This window comes from Chrysochloris asiatica, unplaced genomic scaffold (assembly GCF_000296735.1).
Source record: "Chrysochloris asiatica unplaced genomic scaffold, ChrAsi1.0 scaffold00024, whole genome shotgun sequence".
NCBI classification, from domain to species: Eukaryota; Metazoa; Chordata; class Mammalia; order Afrosoricida; family Chrysochloridae; genus Chrysochloris; species Chrysochloris asiatica.
In genome coordinates, this window is record NW_006408542.1 from 14,254,742 (window position 1) to 14,273,083 (window position 18,342).

The 18,342-nt window shown below is 49.0% G+C and overlaps 2 protein-coding genes across 2 annotated transcripts in view; both read right to left on the bottom strand.

Moving 5' to 3' along the window:
- Positions 1-5,211: 5,211 nt before the first annotated feature.
- ZFP36L2 (ZFP36 ring finger protein-like 2) lies at positions 5,212-9,489 on the bottom strand. The gene is made up of 2 exons (XM_006839403.1): positions 9,130-9,489; positions 5,212-8,658 (listed from the first exon to the last, which is right to left on the bottom strand). Exons 1-2 carry the CDS (start codon positions 9,178-9,180, stop codon positions 7,207-7,209), a joined length of 1,503 nt encoding a protein of 500 aa, XP_006839466.1. The 5' UTR covers positions 9,181-9,489; the 3' UTR covers positions 5,212-7,206.
- A 3,992-nt stretch (positions 9,490-13,481) lies between these two features.
- The window catches only part of THADA (thyroid adenoma associated), a 576,653-nt gene continuing 571,792 nt past the window's right edge, over positions 13,482-18,342 (bottom strand). Inside the window, exons 36-37 of the mRNA XM_006839404.1 lie at positions 15,962-16,131; positions 13,482-13,877 (exon numbers count right to left, since the gene is read on the bottom strand). Coding sequence (XP_006839467.1) covers positions 13,482-13,877; positions 15,962-16,131 — 566 coding nt within the window. The remainder of the gene's footprint in view (positions 13,878-15,961; positions 16,132-18,342) is intronic.

The following is an 18,342-nucleotide window of genomic DNA, read 5'->3' on the forward strand; positions in this document are numbered from 1 at the left end:
TAGCCAACATCCTTCACTTAGTACGCTTTCAAGGTTCATCCATGTGGTAGCATGTACCATCAGTACTTCATTCCTTTTTATGGCTGAATACTATTCCGTTGTATGGAATTTTGTTTATCCGTTGATCAATTGATGGACATTTGGGGTGTTTCGCTTTCTGGTTATTATGAGTAATGCTGTTCTGAACATTTGTATGTATATTCTTTGGGTATATACCTAGGAATTGAATTGCTGAATTATAAGGTAACTCTATGCTTGACTTTTTAAGGAATTGCCAAACTGTTTTCCAAAAACGGTGCGTAGGTATTTATCATTATTTTATTCACACCTGGCTCCCCAATTGACCTCCAGTATACTATTCCATGGAGGCAGGTGAGGTGCATCAGCACACCTCTGCTACCCATGCACCAGCATTTACCAGACAATGAGGAAGTATCTATAGGATGAATAAAAGGGCTCAGCCAGCAGCCCTGATATCTTGCTCCTTTGGTGTCTAGGTTGGATCCAGGGACAGTAGTAGAGGGCTATCTGCCAGCAAGTATGAATCACACAGTCCTTGGCCCTCAGGAAAATATGCCTCTGGCCAGCGGAATGTCTGGTTGCCATCTACAGAGCATATTAGTCTTGGGGATCTGTTGAGTTCCACCCAATTCTGGCATGTAAGCACAGGCCTGGACATTCTGTAAGTGTTCAATACAGTCCCAGCACCTTAGCCCGACTGGACTGAAGTCTCAAGGTGGCCAGGCCAGGAAGAAACAACCAGGTCTGAGAGGACCTCACAGATCACATTCCAACTGCCATGGAGTCAACTGAGACTCCAGTGAACCGATATGTGTCAGAGTAGAAATATATTCCATAGGGCTTTCAATGGTTGATTTGGGGGAAGTATATCACCAGGCCTGTCTTCCGAGACTCCTTTGGGAGGAGGAGTTAAATCTCAATGTTTCAGTTAGCAGCCAAGCATGTGACTTTTCACCTGGCACAGGCTCAGAGACTAGCCTTCAAGGAGCTCAGTTATGGGGCAGGGCTTACAAAGGCAAGGCTCTGGAACCAGAATTTCAAAGGCCCATGCCCCTCCCCTTAAAGCCCCATACAGGGCCCAGTGGAAGGGGCTGCCCCCAGCCAGCCCCGACCTCCTGCAAAGGGGTCACCAGGAATTCTGTGTTTCATCAAATATCACTGGGCCATGGACTTTTATTTGAAAATAATTTTAATTAGCCGGAAACTGGGAGTTTAATAAATGGAAAACAGAGAACTTTCCAAGGCCACAGCTGGGAAACACTCGCTTTTTTAAAAATTCCGCCTGGCTTCCCAGGCCAGCTAAGCACCCTAACACAGGACCGACTGCCAGAGGAATCCACAAGGAAAACAAAGCTTATTTTTAGAGAAATATTTTAAACTCAAGTTTCAGCGAGCTCAGGAGTTTTCTTGTCTGCCTCAAGCCCTTAATATCTTTCCTTCTATTTCAGAGCTTCTCACCCCAGACCCAGAGGGCAAAAGAACTCCTATCTGACAGAGCTATTTCTGCCCAGATGAAAATAAAAAGCTCCCTCCCCATTTGCCCAGAGAATTATTTGTTTCTAAAAATGTCCATGCAGACATTAAGCGGTCTAGCCTGCCTTTGGCAGGTGTGACCAACCATGACAGTGGGTCTGGGGTCCCTTTTGGCCTAGGGGCCTGGTCCCTGCAGCCCCGCCCTGCTCAGAACGCTCCAGGAAACCATGACAGCCTGGCCTCCACTTCCCGGTTTTGAAAGTATTTTTTATACTTGAAAGTGATCTGCTAAAAAACAACTACAGCATGACTGCTGTTACTTGGTAGGTGTTGGTAACTACCCCACACACTACAACAGACACACCCACAGTAATAGCCACAGACCCATACACTTACACAACAGCTACACACACACACACACACACTGCAGAGCCCCTAAACAGCAACATCTACCACAGCAACAGATAGACCCCAACCCATACCAACACCCAGAGATCCATACACATACTACACAGACGCAACGCATACACCACACACATGGACCCACAGGCAGAACCCCAAAACAGCAACATCCACAGACTCTTATGCCTCCCAGATCCACATACCTACTCACACAGCAACAGCTGTACACAGCCCTACAGCAGTACACTCCCAAACCCACAACCACACCCACGCCCAGACCCTCACACCTTACACATACCCAGCTATACACACAGCAACTACCAGACTCTCACCGCCACCCCCCCACCCCGTGCCCATCCCAACATCCACACACAGATTGATACAAACATGCATCCCGATCCACATAGCCTCCAGCCACTACACACTAGTAACCCCCAAAGCAACACCACACATTGACACAGACTCTCAAACACCTGCACACAGCAGCACCCACAAACACTTTCACACCCAGAGACAAAGACAGAGGTAGCCCACCACCACCGCCCCTGACCCGTACTGATACATTCCCACATACGCAGACACACACACATTCATACTTCCTCGGTCTAGGAAGACCTGTGGGAAGAGAGGGTGGGAGAACCACCTAGTCACGGCTAGGCCCTGGAGGAGCTGTGGTTTCCTGAGGCCCAGCACCCCGCCCCCTTCCCACAGGGCCTGGGGAAGGTCTGTCCAGCCGCCAGGCCTTGGCTCCGCCCTGGCCCTCCCTTCTTCCCGCCCTCTCTCCTTGGCCTTGCCAGTAGTACAGAACTGAAACTGCCCTGGACAGCCACAGCTCTGCACATCCTCCGAGAGCATGACCAAGGAAAAATAAATACAATTAAATGAGGTTAACAATGGAGAGTGGCCACGGGCCCCTGTGTGGAAGAAGGTAAGCTCGGCCCAGCCTCAGCCCAGCTGCAGACCCTCAATAACTGACGAGGCAAGGAAGGTACAGACCCAACTTCCGGTTTCAAAAACAAAATGCGGCTCAGCTATACATCCGCTCTCACTCATACCACGGAAAGCAAAACTGAAGAGCGAGTACCTGGATAGTTCCCAAACCCAGGTTCAAAGGCTGTCTAGTTGGTGTCCTCATGCACCCGCCCACACTGGGGTTTTTCTAAGGCACTTCTACCTCCCCTGCAGTTAGATGGTACCACTGAACATCTGAGGGATGGCTCGGACCAGGCAGTCAAAAGCTAAGGGTTCTTGTCTTCTCTGCATCCGAGCCCTCCCAGGCCTGGCCACTGTAGGACTCACAATCCCCCATCTATTCCCACAGACAGGCGCAGTGCTAGGGCCTTCTCAATAGACTGTGTGTTTCTTTTCCATACCTAGGAAAGAGTGCAGAGTGAGGGGTGGAAAATATATACTTGTGTGCATCCAATCTCAATTTAGAAGGTGGCACACACTAATTGTATTGCTTGAAAACCATGCTAGTCTTCGAACAGCCACTGGAAATGACATTATGAAGACATTCTAAATACCATCACATTCTTAACACATTTTCATAATTGACAGTACTATTCAGCCTTGGAGCCAGAGTCGGCTTTAGTTCGAATCCCCAAATCTCCCCTTGCAATTTCTACTTTTATTAACCTTAATGTAAGAGAAAATTTTCCTAAGGTTAAACCAAGCAAGAGCAGAGTTTGGTGTGCTGTTAATTCCAGCCTCTGCAGAAAGACAACAACCTAGGGACCCTCCAGTGATGTGCAGCAAGAGGAAATTTCTGAATGACACCCCCCTCCCCCCAGCTTTCCACGGTCCACTGAGTCTAAAATACAAAACTTCAGATCCTAGCAGTTGGGCTTTCAAACAAACTAATTTTAAAAAATATATGTGGCTTACCCCAAAAAGAAGTCTGACATTCCAGCTGATCAAAAGTACTTGTTTAGAAAAATAAGTTTTGGAATGAAGTGGAAACAAGGCCTTTGAAATGCAGCTTGGCCTAAATAGCACCACATTGTGGACTTTTCCTCCCCATTGCACATTCTTTATGGTGAAGAGGCCAGGGAGCCTGCGGGGTCTGTGGCTGCCCCTCCCCCACTGCTGAGGTTCTCAGCCAGGGGCCCGGCATCTGGGAGAACTTTGAAACTGTTCCCCAACCCCTTTGGCAGCGTGTGCCAAGCACCAAAATGCTCCAGTTAACACCAGTGCAATCATTGCTAACATAAAACAGCTGCCCTAGGCCTGGCGGGATCCACCAGTCTGCCCCCAAGGCCTTTGGGGCTCAGCTGTGAGTCACAGGAGACCCTGGCTAATGTAGGGCCAGCAAGGGGAGGTGCGCTTGCGTTGATAGAGCCCAGCTGTTGTCGATAAAAAAACAAACTAGATATTGCTAAATCTCTTTACCTACTTTGGAAAAAGTGTCTGAACTGTGTATGGGGGAGGAGTTATAAAGTAAAACATGAATTGATTTATAAACTTGGTTTCAGTTTTTGAAGTGATTGTTTTAAAGTGAGTGTAGGAAAGGTGAAGTCTCCATGCTAGCATGGAATTTTAACTGTTAGAGAGTAAGCAAATGAAGTGATTGTTTTAAAGTGAGTGTAGGAAAGGTGAAGTCTCCATGCTAGCATGGAATTTTAACTGTTAGAGAGTAAGCAAATCCATGTTTATTATGGGAGGAATGAAGTTTTCCTTCTTAGGAACCTGGGTTGGATTTGCTTCCTGACCACTTGTAGGCTGTCTAAAGCAGATACCAATTTTTTTTTTTTCTCATAAATGTGTGTACTCACTCCCAGAGGAAGTTGTCTGCGTAAACAAACATCACCTAGATATAAGTTTAACCTGTTTAACCTTTCGTCCCTTCCCCGCCTCTCTGGACATGGAGCCAGGCTTTCCAAAGTCCAAGCTAAGCCCTGGCTCACTCCACCTCTAGTTCAGCACTGGAGCCCTGCAGGTCCCGCCTACTCCAAGCAGTTGTTCCCTGGGTGTCCCAGTAAAAGACTGCGGACCCTCAGCTGCCTCCAGTCACATGACCCACTCGGTGACTCACAGGCCTGCCACACCCCTCTCCAGGCCCTGCCACAAGCTAGCCAGCACTGGGATGCATCTTATTACCATGGGGCACAGCTAACTAATGCCCTTGACAGTTCAAATAATTACTTTCTTCCAGCTACAAGAACTTGATCGAAAATCCATATGGGTGAAAGTTGACAGAGGCTCTTCTGTCTCTGGATCTGTCAGTTCTCCAAGACCTGGGAAGTTGAGAGTGAGATTTCCTCCTTTTTTTAAAAAAAAAAACGAAACACAAAAATAAAGCTATCTTTACATTGATTTTTCCTTCCAAAAAAATTTTATTGGGGGAGAACTACAAAACATTTACAGTACAATGTTTACAGTCACAATTTGTAGTGAACTGATTCCCCAAAATATATTACAACTCAAGTTGACTTATCTTGTTACATTCAAAAACCTACTTTTGTCAAAGTAGTCCAGAGAATACATACATACATAGTGCTCCAATGGTACCTACGTACAAACTAAAGCTACTGCTCATTCATCCACTCTCCAGGAAAGCTTGGGAGGCATTCCTGCCTTTCTACAAGGGAAAAAATAGTACAAGTTTCGAAATCTTCTGTAATTAAAAACAAGGCATATTCATGTACTATATAACATGTTTTCAGCACTTTAGATAGAGGTGGCTCGCGTCACTTTATATCTATGTAAAAAAAAGTGGTAAAATTTTTTCCTTTTGTGCAGTTGAACCCATCCTACATTCAAATTCTCTCTAGCACTAGAAACAAAATACTTATTTGGTTGAGGAAGAGTTAAGGCAAGTTCGGGCCCTTCCAAAGGCACTGTGAGACTAATACCCCCTTATCCCCACCCCCAGCCCATTATTGCTACATGTCTTTATACTCAGTATGTCACAGTAGAACTGGTGGAATAAGCTAACCAAAAAAACACGTTTGCTAATTTATAAAGCTGGAATTAGAAAAGTATACCACTTTTAAGTCTGATTACAAAGTATGTGGTCATTTTTTACTTTAAAGTTGGATGGGCTACAACCATTATACATTCTAAGAAAACTCATAATAAGATATTCCTCAAAACTACTTCCACAGCATCAAGATAGATTTCTGTAAAGAAATCAGGCAATCTTTCAAAAATTTACGTAAACAAGGAAAGAAATTAATGAAATAAATATTACATACAATCTCTTAAATTAAGATTTTCTTTACTCATTTACAATAAAATAACCAAGTGAAGTTACAAAAAGCATATATTACTGTGAAAAGAACATACACTCCACATTTTGCCGATTAATAATGGCAATCATAATTTAACATAATAAAAGAATATATATCTATTGCTTTTCATCATACTTGATAAATACAGTATGAACAAATTTTCAATGTATACTTTTCACAAGATAATAAATAAGTTAAATAGTTTTTCATATTGAGTTGTGGTGCAAATCAACTCAAAACAGCTAAAAATTCAGCAGTTATTCCCCAACAATTATAAACTAAGTTCTGCCCAAGGCTTCCAGAGAGCAGACAAGATGGTTCTAAACTAAACATCCACTAAGTGGTGGCAATGAAACCAGTATGAAACTTTGGAATGCAACGTTGTTTTTTCGTTTTTTAAAGATATAAACTTTGTAAAAGAAAACAAAAAACAAAAACCCTAAGGCCGAGGGCTACTATATCAAGGCATATTCTTGGCAGAATATTGGATTCTAAAAGCTTATATAGGTTTAGTAAAGTGGTGGTTGGTTGGTTTGTTTACATTGGTCAGAGAGAGAAACGGACAATTGGGAACTTCTCTCAAGATAGTTCCCACATCTGGACTGTAGACTAATGCTTTTCAAGTTAAGAGATGGAATGGTGGTTGGTAGCTGCTGGTGCTGGGTTGATTTTCTCCTAAAGTCCCAAACATAATCGGAGACCTAAAAATGGTTAACTGTTGGTTTCTGTTGTTTTGTTCTATTCGCATCACAACTGCTCTGTTGTGAATATTTTGTTCACCAATACAAAATGTTCGTTGGCTTTTTTTGCTCAACAAGAATGAAGCTTCTGAATAATAATAATAATAAAAATAATAATAAAAAAGCAAAACGCGAGGAAACCGAAAGGGGACGGGTGGGGGCCCGCTCCCCGCAGAGCTGAGTCAAGTGCTAGGCCGGGGCTGCAGTCTGCCTGGGGCCTAGCTCCGACCCCCGGCCCCCAGCAGGGGCCAAGTGGCCAGGGGCGCCCGCCAACACCCCCTGCGAGGCCTCGCCCTCCTCCCCTCCTGCCTCCTCCTCCTCACTGGCGCCCTCTTGCCTCAGTCGTCGGAGATGGAGAGGCGGCTGAAGATGGGCAGGCGCCGGCCAGGGTCGAGACTGGGGGACTCGGAGCCACTGAGGCTGCCCGAGCTCAGGGAGCCGCTCAGGTAGCTGTCACGGTCCGACAGCGAGTCCGGGGGGCTGGGGGGCGCGTCGAACACTGGCGACTCCGACAGGCGGCGCGGCAGCTGGAAGCTGAAGGGCGGCGAGGCGGCGCCGGCAGGGAGGGGCGCGCTGGGCGGCGCCGGGGGCTGCGCGGGGGGCGCCAGGCCCTGCTGCTGCTGCTGCTGCTGCTGGCTACGATAGTAGGCGGCGGCCACGGCGGCGAAACTGTGGGTCTGGATGGCGAGGGGCGTGATGAGGCTGCTCAACTCCGGGCCGAAAGCGAAGGCGTTGTTGGCACACGAGGCCGCAGAGCAGGCGGCGCACTGGGAGCCGGGTCCCAGCAGGTCCTCGGCGCCCCCAGCACCGTAGAGTAGCGCGGCTGCAGCTGCCGCCGCCGCCGAGGCGCAGCAAGCCGGGGCGCCGGAGGGCGTGGAGGCCGCTGAGGCCGAAGAGCAAGAGGAGGCCGACGAGGAGCAGGAGGAAGCCGACGAGCAAGAGGGCGGCGGCGGCGTGCGCGACGTGGGGCTGTCGAGCAGCAGCGGTGACTCGAGGCCTGCCGGGGGCTGATGGTGGCCCGACGGGAAGCCAGAGAAGCTTAAGCTATGGTGTAGCTTGGGCCGCGGCTCCCGCGGGGGCGGCGCGAAGCCCAGGTGCAGCGCGTCGCGCGGGCTGAAGGCACGAAGGTCCCCGGAGGTGCCTCCTGACGGCGCCGGCCGCCGCTCATCCGCGTTGTGGATGAAGTGGCAGCGTGGCCCATAGGGGCAGAAGCCGATGGTGTGGAAGGTTCGGCACAGCTCCGTCTTGTATTTCGGGTGCCGGGTCAGGCTGCGCAGCTCGTGGAAGCCGTGCGCGAACTGGCACTTCTCCCCGTACTTGCACGTGCCGCTCTCCTCGAAGGGCCGGCACAGCTCGGTTTTGTAGCGCGTGGAGTTGATCTGGGAGCCGCCGCCGCCGCTCTTCTGTTGCTGTTGCTGCTGCTGTTGCAGGTGCAGGAGATGCTGGCTGCGCTCCCCGTTCTCGCTGAACGAGCGGTCCCGAAATTTGTTCTCCTTGTTGAGCAGAGTCGTGCCGCCGCTCCCCGACGGCTCCTTAAGGGGGCCGTAAGAGGTCGGGCCGCCGGCCACAGCGCCGCCGCCACAGCTGCCGCCGTTAGCGGCGCCCTGGAACTTGGGCGAGCAGCTGCTGGGACTGGGCGCGGGGTGGGCGAGCGCGTGCAGGTTACTGGGTGAGTGCCGTCGGAGGAAGCCCGGCGCGAAGCCTGAGCTGGGGGCAGCGGCCACCGGCGTCCCTACCGCTTTCTTGTCCAGCATGTTGTTCAGATTGAGGTTGGCCAGGGATTTCTCGGTCTGCCAAAGGGAGGGGGGCGGAGAAGGGGTGAAAAAAATGGAAGGGAAGGAAAGTGCTGGGGCGAGCTGCTGCCTAACTTTATGTTCTTTCTTGGTCAATTTCGACTCGGCTTTCACCCTCCACCCATACACACGCAGAGAAGCAGCAAGTTCGCGTAGGGAGGAGTCGGACAGTGAAGGACGCCCACCGCGGGCCGCGTACGGTTTCGACATGTGACCCTAGCTCGTGGGCCGCGGCACTGGGCGGCGCAAACCCGGCCCGGGAAGCCCCGGGCTGCGTGGCCGCGGTCGGCTCCCGAGAAACCTAAACAGCTACAGCGGCTAGCACACACTCCTGAAAATCCAAAACTTCTCCCGATTCGAAAAGTCAAAGTGGGGAGAGAGTCTCCAAAAGCCGAGAAAAGGAAGCAAAGTCTGAAAACAAGGACTCCTTCCTTGCCTGCTCTCCTCCTACCCTCTTCCCCCGCGTACCTTGCACAAGAAGTCGATATCGTAGAAGGCGGACAGAAGTGTGGTCGACATGTTTCTGGATCCTGTAATGCTCGGAGCTGCAGGCAGACAGGTCCGGAGAAGCCCTCGGGCGGCACAGCCGGGCTCGAGCCACGACGAATAACGGGCGAGGGGCAGAGGTGGGACTGAAAGTTTGTTTGGGGAGGGGGGCGCTAGAAATTAGGGAAAGGGAAGCAGCGTTGGACTGGTTTGAATGCCCTGGAGTGCGAAGTGGGGGGAAAGTTGAAAGAAGCTTAAAGAGCGCTCCTCCGCGCCCCCGGGGTGCCCGGCCCGCCCCCCCCCCGCGCGGAGCCGACGGCAGCTCGCGGACTGCTGGAACTCGGCAGCTAGCGAGCGCGCGCCCTATATAGAGCCTGGAGAAGCGCAGCGGGGAGGGAACATAACGCTGACCCGGCCGGGGTCTCCAGGCAACGCCGTCCGCCGGCTTGAGGACGTCAGGCGCTCGCTCGGCCTCTTATTGGCCGCCGCCAATTTTTTTCCTCTGGGGGAGGGGATGGAGAGGCCTTGGGGCGGGGCAGGCTGCTGGGGCGCGCGGAGTCCTGGGCTCTAATGGGTGCTCTTGGGTGGCGGCGGGAAGGTATGGCTCCCCGCATGTGGGGCTGCAGTGTGGAAAGCCCCAGCGCATATAACGTGACCGGGTTCCTGCAGTTCTAGACGTGTCTTTCCCCGCCCGATCCTGCTAGGCAGGCGGACTTGAAGAGCTTTTATCTTTTACTCTTGTTTTGTACAGGGCGCGGGAATTGCAAAACGCAAGAGTACTGCAAACGTCCGCGCTCCCGGTCCCGGGGATTGGGGGTTCTGAGCTTGAGCCCATGGGTGGTGGCTCGAGCCTGTGCACGTGGAGACGCAGCGGAGTGGGGGCAGGAGTGGCCACGAGGGCGACCGCTGTAGCGGTCTTACCCGGAGGAACTAGGGCCCGATTCTCCGCCCTCTCCCCGCCCAATCTGCAGTAAACACGGCTTGAGCGCCGGGGCGGCCGGGCAGGGTTGAGTGTCTGAGGACAAGGCACTGGCTTTGCTAATCACATCACAAGACCTTGAGCCAGGGCCAAAGGCGCGGAGCGTCCCGGGCGGGGGAGCCAACTCCGAGGAATGGCTGAAAGAGTCGCGCAGGAATGGAGGCCTCGTCCCGTACATCTAGGCTTAGCCTGGCCGTCCCTAACCTTCGGAGTTACGGCTTAGCTGCCCACCGAGATTCCTCGCTCCGGCACAACTTGACCCTGGGTCGCCCTCCAGCAAGCCCCTTTTCGTCTCCAGTGCCTGGGGGGCCGCACCCCACATGAATTCTCTGCGGGCCATAGGCCCAGGCTAAATTAGGCCTGAGGCCTGGGTTGGCCACTGAGGACTTGGAAGGTGGGCGCGTCTTCAGCCCCAAACCCCAGCAGCCTGCGCTGGGAAATGTGCTTTGCCAACTCGGCGCGAGAGAGCGCTCCGCCTCCGTCCGGGTACGGGGCGGACACCCCCCCCTAGCGCTCAGTAAAGCTAAAGCCGCTGACTTAGACCAGGCAGCCCCTTTCAAGCTGGAGAAGTCTGGTCCAGTACCCTGTTCACTTCGTGTCCATACAGGCTGTCAAAAAGCTGGAGCGAGGCCCAGGATCTCGCACACCTGGCATCCTAAGTCACAATTGGAACTAAGCTGAAAGGCCCAATGCCCCTTCCCAAACTTGGTTTTTCTTGCTATGTTTCTGCACTCACTTTCCTTCCAGGTTAAATAGCAAGGAATAAGCCAGGCCCTTCATTCAGGAACAGATTCCTTAAGAGTCTAAATAGGCCTGTTGCACCCCCACACACCTGCCCAGTGAGGTCTACTTATGGTCACAAGTGTAGGGCTGTGTGTCCTTATAAGCCATGTGATCTCAGGCAAATCACATACTCTGTTACTTGGGTTTTTCTTACTTGTAACTATAAGATAAATCTTGTTTTACTTATCTTTCACCTTTGTCAAGGCAAAAGTGAGATACTATCTGTGAGGGTATTTAAAAGATAAACAAGTATAAGCTATTGTATGTATTTTAAAGGAAATGAACAAAGCATGTAGAAAGCCAGGCCTCTGGGCTATGGCTAGCTAAATGGGGAGGTACAGAATCTGAAGTTCAGAATTGAGGGGATACTAACACCTCCCACCCTAGAGCTTGATGCTCAGGGTGGTGACCTGAGAACCACCAAAAAATGGCTTCACGCTTACCACTGGGCCCTAGACAGAACTGGGCAACTGTGGCTGCCATTTGGACACCAAATACCTAGGGAACCCAAGAACCCTCCTCTATTTTGTTGTTTTGTTAAAGTGATCCCTACAGCAGGGTATCCTTTGAGCCGCTTCTGGGAATGGAAAAGATGAAACAGCCATTTCCCTAAACACTACCGTTAGGTCAGTAACAAGATCTCAGATAAAAAACCAGTGGGAACATCTGTCCTTCTTGCCCCTCCCAGGGTGGCCACAGCTAAGATTAAAATCAAGGGTAATTTCCATTGAACTATGGTGTGGCGCTGTGGGTTAATGTGCTAGACTGAAAAGTCAGTTTGAACTGCAAGGTTGGCAGTTCAAGATCACCAGTCGCTCCTTGGAAGCCTTCTAAAGGGTCACTATGGGTCGGAACCTACTCGATGGCACTTAACAATAACATGATAAGAACACCCACCTGCAAGCTTGTTAGAAGGATTCTGGAGCATGTACACACGTTACGGTAGCTGCTAGTGTATTTTTATTATTGTGGAACTGCTTTTATTTCATTCTAAACAGAGAAGAAAGGAATATGGGCCTTTTAATGAGATGAGCTTTGTTGGGGCCAGTTTAATAATGACTTCCCTGGTTATCATCCCATTATACCAACAATTCACTGACTTCATCAGTTAGATCTCAGAACAAAAACAAGTGTTCGGTTGACACCTTTCCCTCAAGTTTGAGCTTGACAGATGCCTAACCAGGCAATTAATTCAGAATCACAAAAATTTTGCACATTTTGGGCCGAATGGTGCAAAATTACTAGGAAAATTTCCTGTCCTCTAAAGGACAAAACTATGGATAGTGAGTGCATTAACTTCTTGCCTTGTCTCTTCCTTCAGGGCAGTTTCCCTCTACTTCTATAATGGCTGTGTTTTTAGTGTTAGGTGGCTTTTACTGAAAGACAAATGACATTTTAAACACCAGCTTTTCACAGTAGGAAATGATCATATCGAAATCTCCTCAACACCAATTTAACATCAACAAAATAATTCTAAGTGACACCTCACCTGAAAAGTATTTAAAAATACTCCTTAGAAGTTGGAGCAATTTTTAAACTAAGGCTGAAATGGCATTTTCAAATAACTAGGATGAAAAGTAAATGTGGATGAATGTGCTAAAACCTATCCAACCTATGAATTTTAAGGTAACATCTGTGGGTAACAATTGTTCTGAAATTACCAATTAAAAATGGCAATCCCAGGGAAAACAGCGCAACAGCAAAATGTATGCAAGAGTGACACCTGCTGGCTATTTGCAAGAGAGCCTTGGAATGGGCTTTAAAAGGTACAAAAAACCCTTATGGTTTCTAGATTAAATCATGAAAATGGCTAAATGTGTTGTTTACTGGTATCTTAAGTGAGTATCTTCTGGTAATTGTCACTAAGTAATAAACAGTGTAAGCACCAAAAACATTCATACTGACCCTTCTTTCCCCAAGTTGCTTCTAACAGCCAGGACTAAATATTTCCGCTGGGTGGAAAAATCAGGTTTCCTAGCATTATCACACACACTTTTGGGCTAAGGAGCGCTCTCAGTGGTTCTTTTAATATGCTGGCATGTGTATGTCTCTGCAGGCCTTACACATGCAAACAATAAAAACACAATTACCTATATGAAGTTGATCCTTAATTCTCTCAGGATTCAACATTTGGAACATATTTTTGCCTTGCTGAAACGGAGTAAGATTTAGAAATCAGATCAAATGGGCCTTTTGCCAAAGAATCCAGAACCTACAATTCTAGGAGAAAACACCAAACAAAACAACTCCAAACCCCATTCTGTGTCAATGCAGACAGGCTATGGAGGTGTTGGGAAACAAAAGAGGCTAATTCAGGCCTGCAGGTGGCCTGCACCTGGGAACACAGTAAATATTCCACGTGGTCGCCTCACTTCCTACAGTAGCTGCAATAAACCTGGCTAACTTGAATGAGTGAACTGAAGAAAAAATCTTCTGTAGAAAGGGACATAAGTCTAGATTCACTGAAGTGGGGGTGGCATGAAGGGGGAAAGTTCTTGAATTTATGTTCACATTTCCTGCAGATTTAGTGAAGGACAAATCCACAGCCCCTACCCCTTGGAAACTTATTTTCTCAACATGCTGTTTCTGTTCTTGGCAGAGTTAACTGACTGGCTTCTGGAGGAGAATCAGAAGCACTGAGAACTAGGGTTTCTTCCCCTTCCTTTCCTTCCAGAAAGGCCAGCAGCCTCAGACAAGCCAAAGTCCTTTCTTTCTGAACGCGCAGCCTTGTGAACTCCACTGTCTTCAAAAACTGGGCAGTTGGTGGCAGCTTTTGGAAGAGCTGGGAGAGGAGGTGGGATTGCTTGGACACAGTCCTTTGAAGGTGATGGAGGCTCTCAGGGCTGGAGGGCTGCCAGCTGGATTTAGAGAGGAGCCGGAAGAGGTGTCTATAGAGACATTTCACGAAGACCAGGGTCTCAGCCCAAAAGTTGACATCTGCTTTTTCGAACAGGTAGTCATCTTCCATCTAAACCCAATGAAAAAGCCAAATGTCAGCTTAACAGGGAATGTTGACAAGTCCCAGACGAGGCCAAGGAGAGTCCTGCCAGCTGCAGAAGAGGCCTCCTGTCTCCCTCCCCACCCCCCAACAGAGGGCCCACTTCTGCCTGTCAACGCCCACGCAGACACGCCACTTGCAGCCTTGAAAGTCACTTTCTATTTTCACTCGTTGTCCATCTCCACCAAGAGGAATTTTCTTCCCCCCCAGACTTAACGTGACCTTTGATAAAGATGTGTTTGTGGTTCAAAGCTGGGATATTTTAGGTGCCTGATGTTGAAAGCTAGGTAACCAGGGAGCCTCAACATGGGAGTGGGCCCTATGACCTAAGGGCGTGTGTGGGAAATCAGGAGGGAGGAAGGGAAATCTCAGTAGCAGGACAAAGAGCAAAGATTTATCAAGCACACAGCGCTAGTCTCTAGTACGAAATCAAATTTCTATAATGCCGTGGATTTTCAAGGCCACCTTTATCACAGACACTTTATCATGTCTCCAAATTTCCCATAAACAGGCAGGGTTTTAAACTTTTGGTCTGTCAGGGATGCTAAGAAGGCCAGCTGAGTTAGTGGATTTGATTTTTAGTCTGTAAGATACTTTGGCTGCTTATCTTGGTCCTCAGCTTCCCTATCTCTTGAGTGTGCCTCCCCCTACCCCCAGCTGGAGGGGTCAGTAGTTTCCTTGAAGCATCAAATATCCCAGAGGAACCCTAATTCTCTGGAAAGGCTTCACCCTCAGACTTAACCTTAGGGAGCCCTGAGCTACTCCAATTGCGGATTAATCAGCATTCTTGGGGGGGGGGGGGCCCTCTTCAGTGACATCACTAGGACTGACTCAGTGTGACAGCTCATGGTGTCATCCCCAACCCCAGACCTCCTCCTGATCATGCAGAACCCTCAGTAATGTTCATTATCAATTCTAGTCATAGAATAATATCTGATAAATGTAGTTATAAATTGCTTAAATGTAGTATTTTTTAGACTATATGAATACTAACAACAAAACTGTCTTGTAAAATCTTTCTACGTTGAATGAATTACATTACTGAGCAGAGGCCTTTTTAAAAATTTCCTCCTTTTCCTTAAATTACGACTTCATTGTCACATGGAATTGGTATGGGCTCACAAATACTAATCACCCCAGCACTGTAGCTAGAACACCAGAAAATAACAAAATCAGCATCTATAAAAACACCAGCAACAAGGAAAACAACAGTGTGTGCTTGTAGCGTGTGCAGATGCAACAATGAGATTCAGTGTCACGGTCGCTGGGTAATGGCAGCTCAGGCCGGAGCGCATTAGAGGGCTCAAAAGTAAATCTGCATAGAATTGCAGCCTTGTGGTTCTGTAGGATAAGCACTGGACTGTGAACCACAAGGCTGCAACCCAGGCTTAGTGCTCCTGCAAAGGTTCACAGCATCAGAAACTCTATGTTGTTACGTGCCATCAAGTGGGTTCCGGCTCATAGCAACCCTGTATAGGGTTTCTAAGGAGCAGCTGGTGGGTTTGAACTGCCAGCACTGTGGTTAGCAGCCCAGTGCCTATCCTACATCGCCACACCAGGAAACCCTGTACGGGGTTGTTACGAATCGGAACTGACTTGACTGCACTTAAGAACAGTAAGATATATTCATGTATGTAAACTTGACTAACAAAGTGTTTTCATTGTTGTAGCTACAGGGATATTTTTATTAAACAAATTAATGTCTGCTGAAACACTGTACAAGAATTTTATAAGCAGTCATTATGTGTCTTCCTCTGACTGTTACCCAGGAGACACCACTGGACCCCTTTCAAGCCCTTCTCCCACTGATCTGAAGACATGCCTTTGGAACCTCCAAAGCAGCAGCAAAGCTGCTCCCATGCACACAGTAGCACACAGTATCACACAGAAGGCTGCAGGCTCACACAGAGACTTCCATGGTCACTGGTTGCTCTATAGCTAAGCAGCCAGTAGTGCACTTGCACATTAGGCCCAATCAAGCCTGGAAGTGCTATAATCCATGGGCTCAGGGCACTCCAGTCTTCCCACCTACTGCACCGAGGTACCCAAATTACCTGAAGCGTGCTCTCCATATAGACTGCAAGGTCGTCACCCTCACCCAACAGCCATCTCAGCAGGATGGGGAGTCCAGGGGTCAGCTGGTCCCACTGCTGGAGAAGGTCACACAGGACAGCCAGGGCTAGAGCCAGAGCGATTGAGGCATCCACCTGGCAGAAAGCAAACTCTGCAGAGAAAGAAAAGAGGCAAGCAATGAATGCTTTGCCCAATGCCAGCCCAGGTAGGCTCAATGGGGCTATGGGGCCGTGAGGGCCCAGGTAGAATCACTACCATAAGTCAGCACAGAAACGGGTGGCTCGGCCTCACTAAAGGCTTCTGAGGGCTGCTGTCCATGCAGCTAGAATGAGCCCCTACTTCAGAGGGGACAGAAGTAGCCCCACCTGCAGGAATGGGCAGTTCTCTCCCCTCAGCCTCCCCAGTGTGACTAGAAGGTATCAGAACAGCCTCCCTGCTCCCAAAGGCTCCTCTGCAGGTACCCACAAGGCCAGGATTCCACTACTTTGCCCCTCTCCCCTCTGCTTTTTGAAAGCAAGTCCCCTTAGGTACACAGCACATAGAACGGCTACTATCGTACCGCACAGGGTCAGCAAAGTTTCTTAAAGGACTAGAGAGTAAATATTTTAGGCATTGTGGTCCCTATGGTCTCCATCACAAGTACTCCACTCTGCTGGTGGTATGTGATAGCAGCCACAGCCCATATGAGTATGTAAACAAATCGTGTGACTGTGCACCAGGGAAACTTCATTTATGGACACTGATCTTCTTGTGTCTAGAAATAGTCTTTTTTGCATTCCTCCCCCACCCCAACTGTTTGAAAATATAAAAACCATTCTTAATTCCTAGGCTGTACAAAAATAGGTGGTGGGTGATGTTTGGGCCCTTGGACCACAGTTTGCTGATCTCCATCTTAGAGTGAATTCATTTTTTCAGAGGCTTGTCTCCATGTCTGTCTGGGGGAGGGTACAGAAAGAGGAAGTAGGGTGCCTTGGGGTAACCATTGCTTACTTCACCACTTTGCCTGAGACAGTCCTAAATATGGATGTGGTGGGGGAGGGAGGCTCAGGGTATTGCCTCACTTCTGCTAACAGCCTTGCCCTTGCCCTGAAGGAGGTCTGAAACCCCACCACTCAGACCATGAGCTGATCCAGTCACGCACCAACAACTGTCTGTCAGTGACCCACTTCTGCTGGGCCTGTGTCTCTATCAAATCTACAGTCTCTAGCTCCAGTACCCAGGCCTGTCCTTGACCACTGGCCTCCCCAGAAAGACTTGCTCAGCACACAGGGAGAAAGCTCAGAGTTGAAAATGGCAGGCCTAGTTCCCCAGGGTGTTGGGCCTGGCTACCCTGATGGTTCCACTGAAGGTGGTTCCATTATATGCCAGGCCCTAACCAAGGGCTTTATCTTTAATGCTTCCAACATCCTATGGGTTGGGCATGATTATTGCTGCTTCATAGCTGAGCTGATTTGGCTCAGAAAGGCTATAAAGAAATCAGAATCAGCAACACGTTTTGTTTTTTTTCCTTATTTTTTTTTCTCTTGCCCAAGTATACCTCCTAAAGTCTTTCCCTATCATTCTCGTTCCTCTATCTCCTCCCTTCCTATTTATTGCCCTCCTTGTCCCCTGAGTTAACATATGTCTATCCCCTGACCTGTGAGTTACTATCCCCTCCCTCCTACCCCTGGTAACTCTCAAAGAATTATTCTTTTCGTATGAGAATCTTTTCTTAAGTTTTTACAATAATGGGCTTATGCAGTATCTGTCCTTTTGTGGCTGACTAATTTCACTCAGCATTATGTCCTCAAGGTTCATCCATGTTACGAGGTGTTTTGCAGCTCACCGTTATTCTGCAAGGTAGCATAGTATTCCATTGTGTGTATGTACCAGAGTTTGTTTATCCATTGATGGGCACTTAGGTTGTCTCCAACTTTTTCAGCAACAAGTTTTTGTGGGTGTGCAAAGCATAGCTTTGAGAATTAGCAGCAATGTTCAGGAGACATAGGTTTTTATGGCAAGATGAGCAAGGTTGCTGGGCCCTCAGCAAAGGTCAAGAGGACGCAGAGGCCATAGAGAAAGCCTGGACTCAAGTAGGCTATTAGAAGGACTAATCTTAACCATTCTCAGAACCCCAAATAGATCCCTAGGAGACCTATCCCTCAGTGCTCCTCCCAACTCCCCCGCCCCCTGCTACTGGCCCATAGCCTGGGGCCAGGATTGAAATTTGGTAACAGAGGAGGCAGAGGCAGTGGCAAAAGCTAAAGTCTGGGGCTTTAGAGCTGAGCCATGTGCCAGTCAGGTCTTTACCGACAGTACAGACTCAATTTTACCTCTACCAGACTCCTCTGTGTAGTTCTCAGCTGGTTAAGAACCCCAAAGA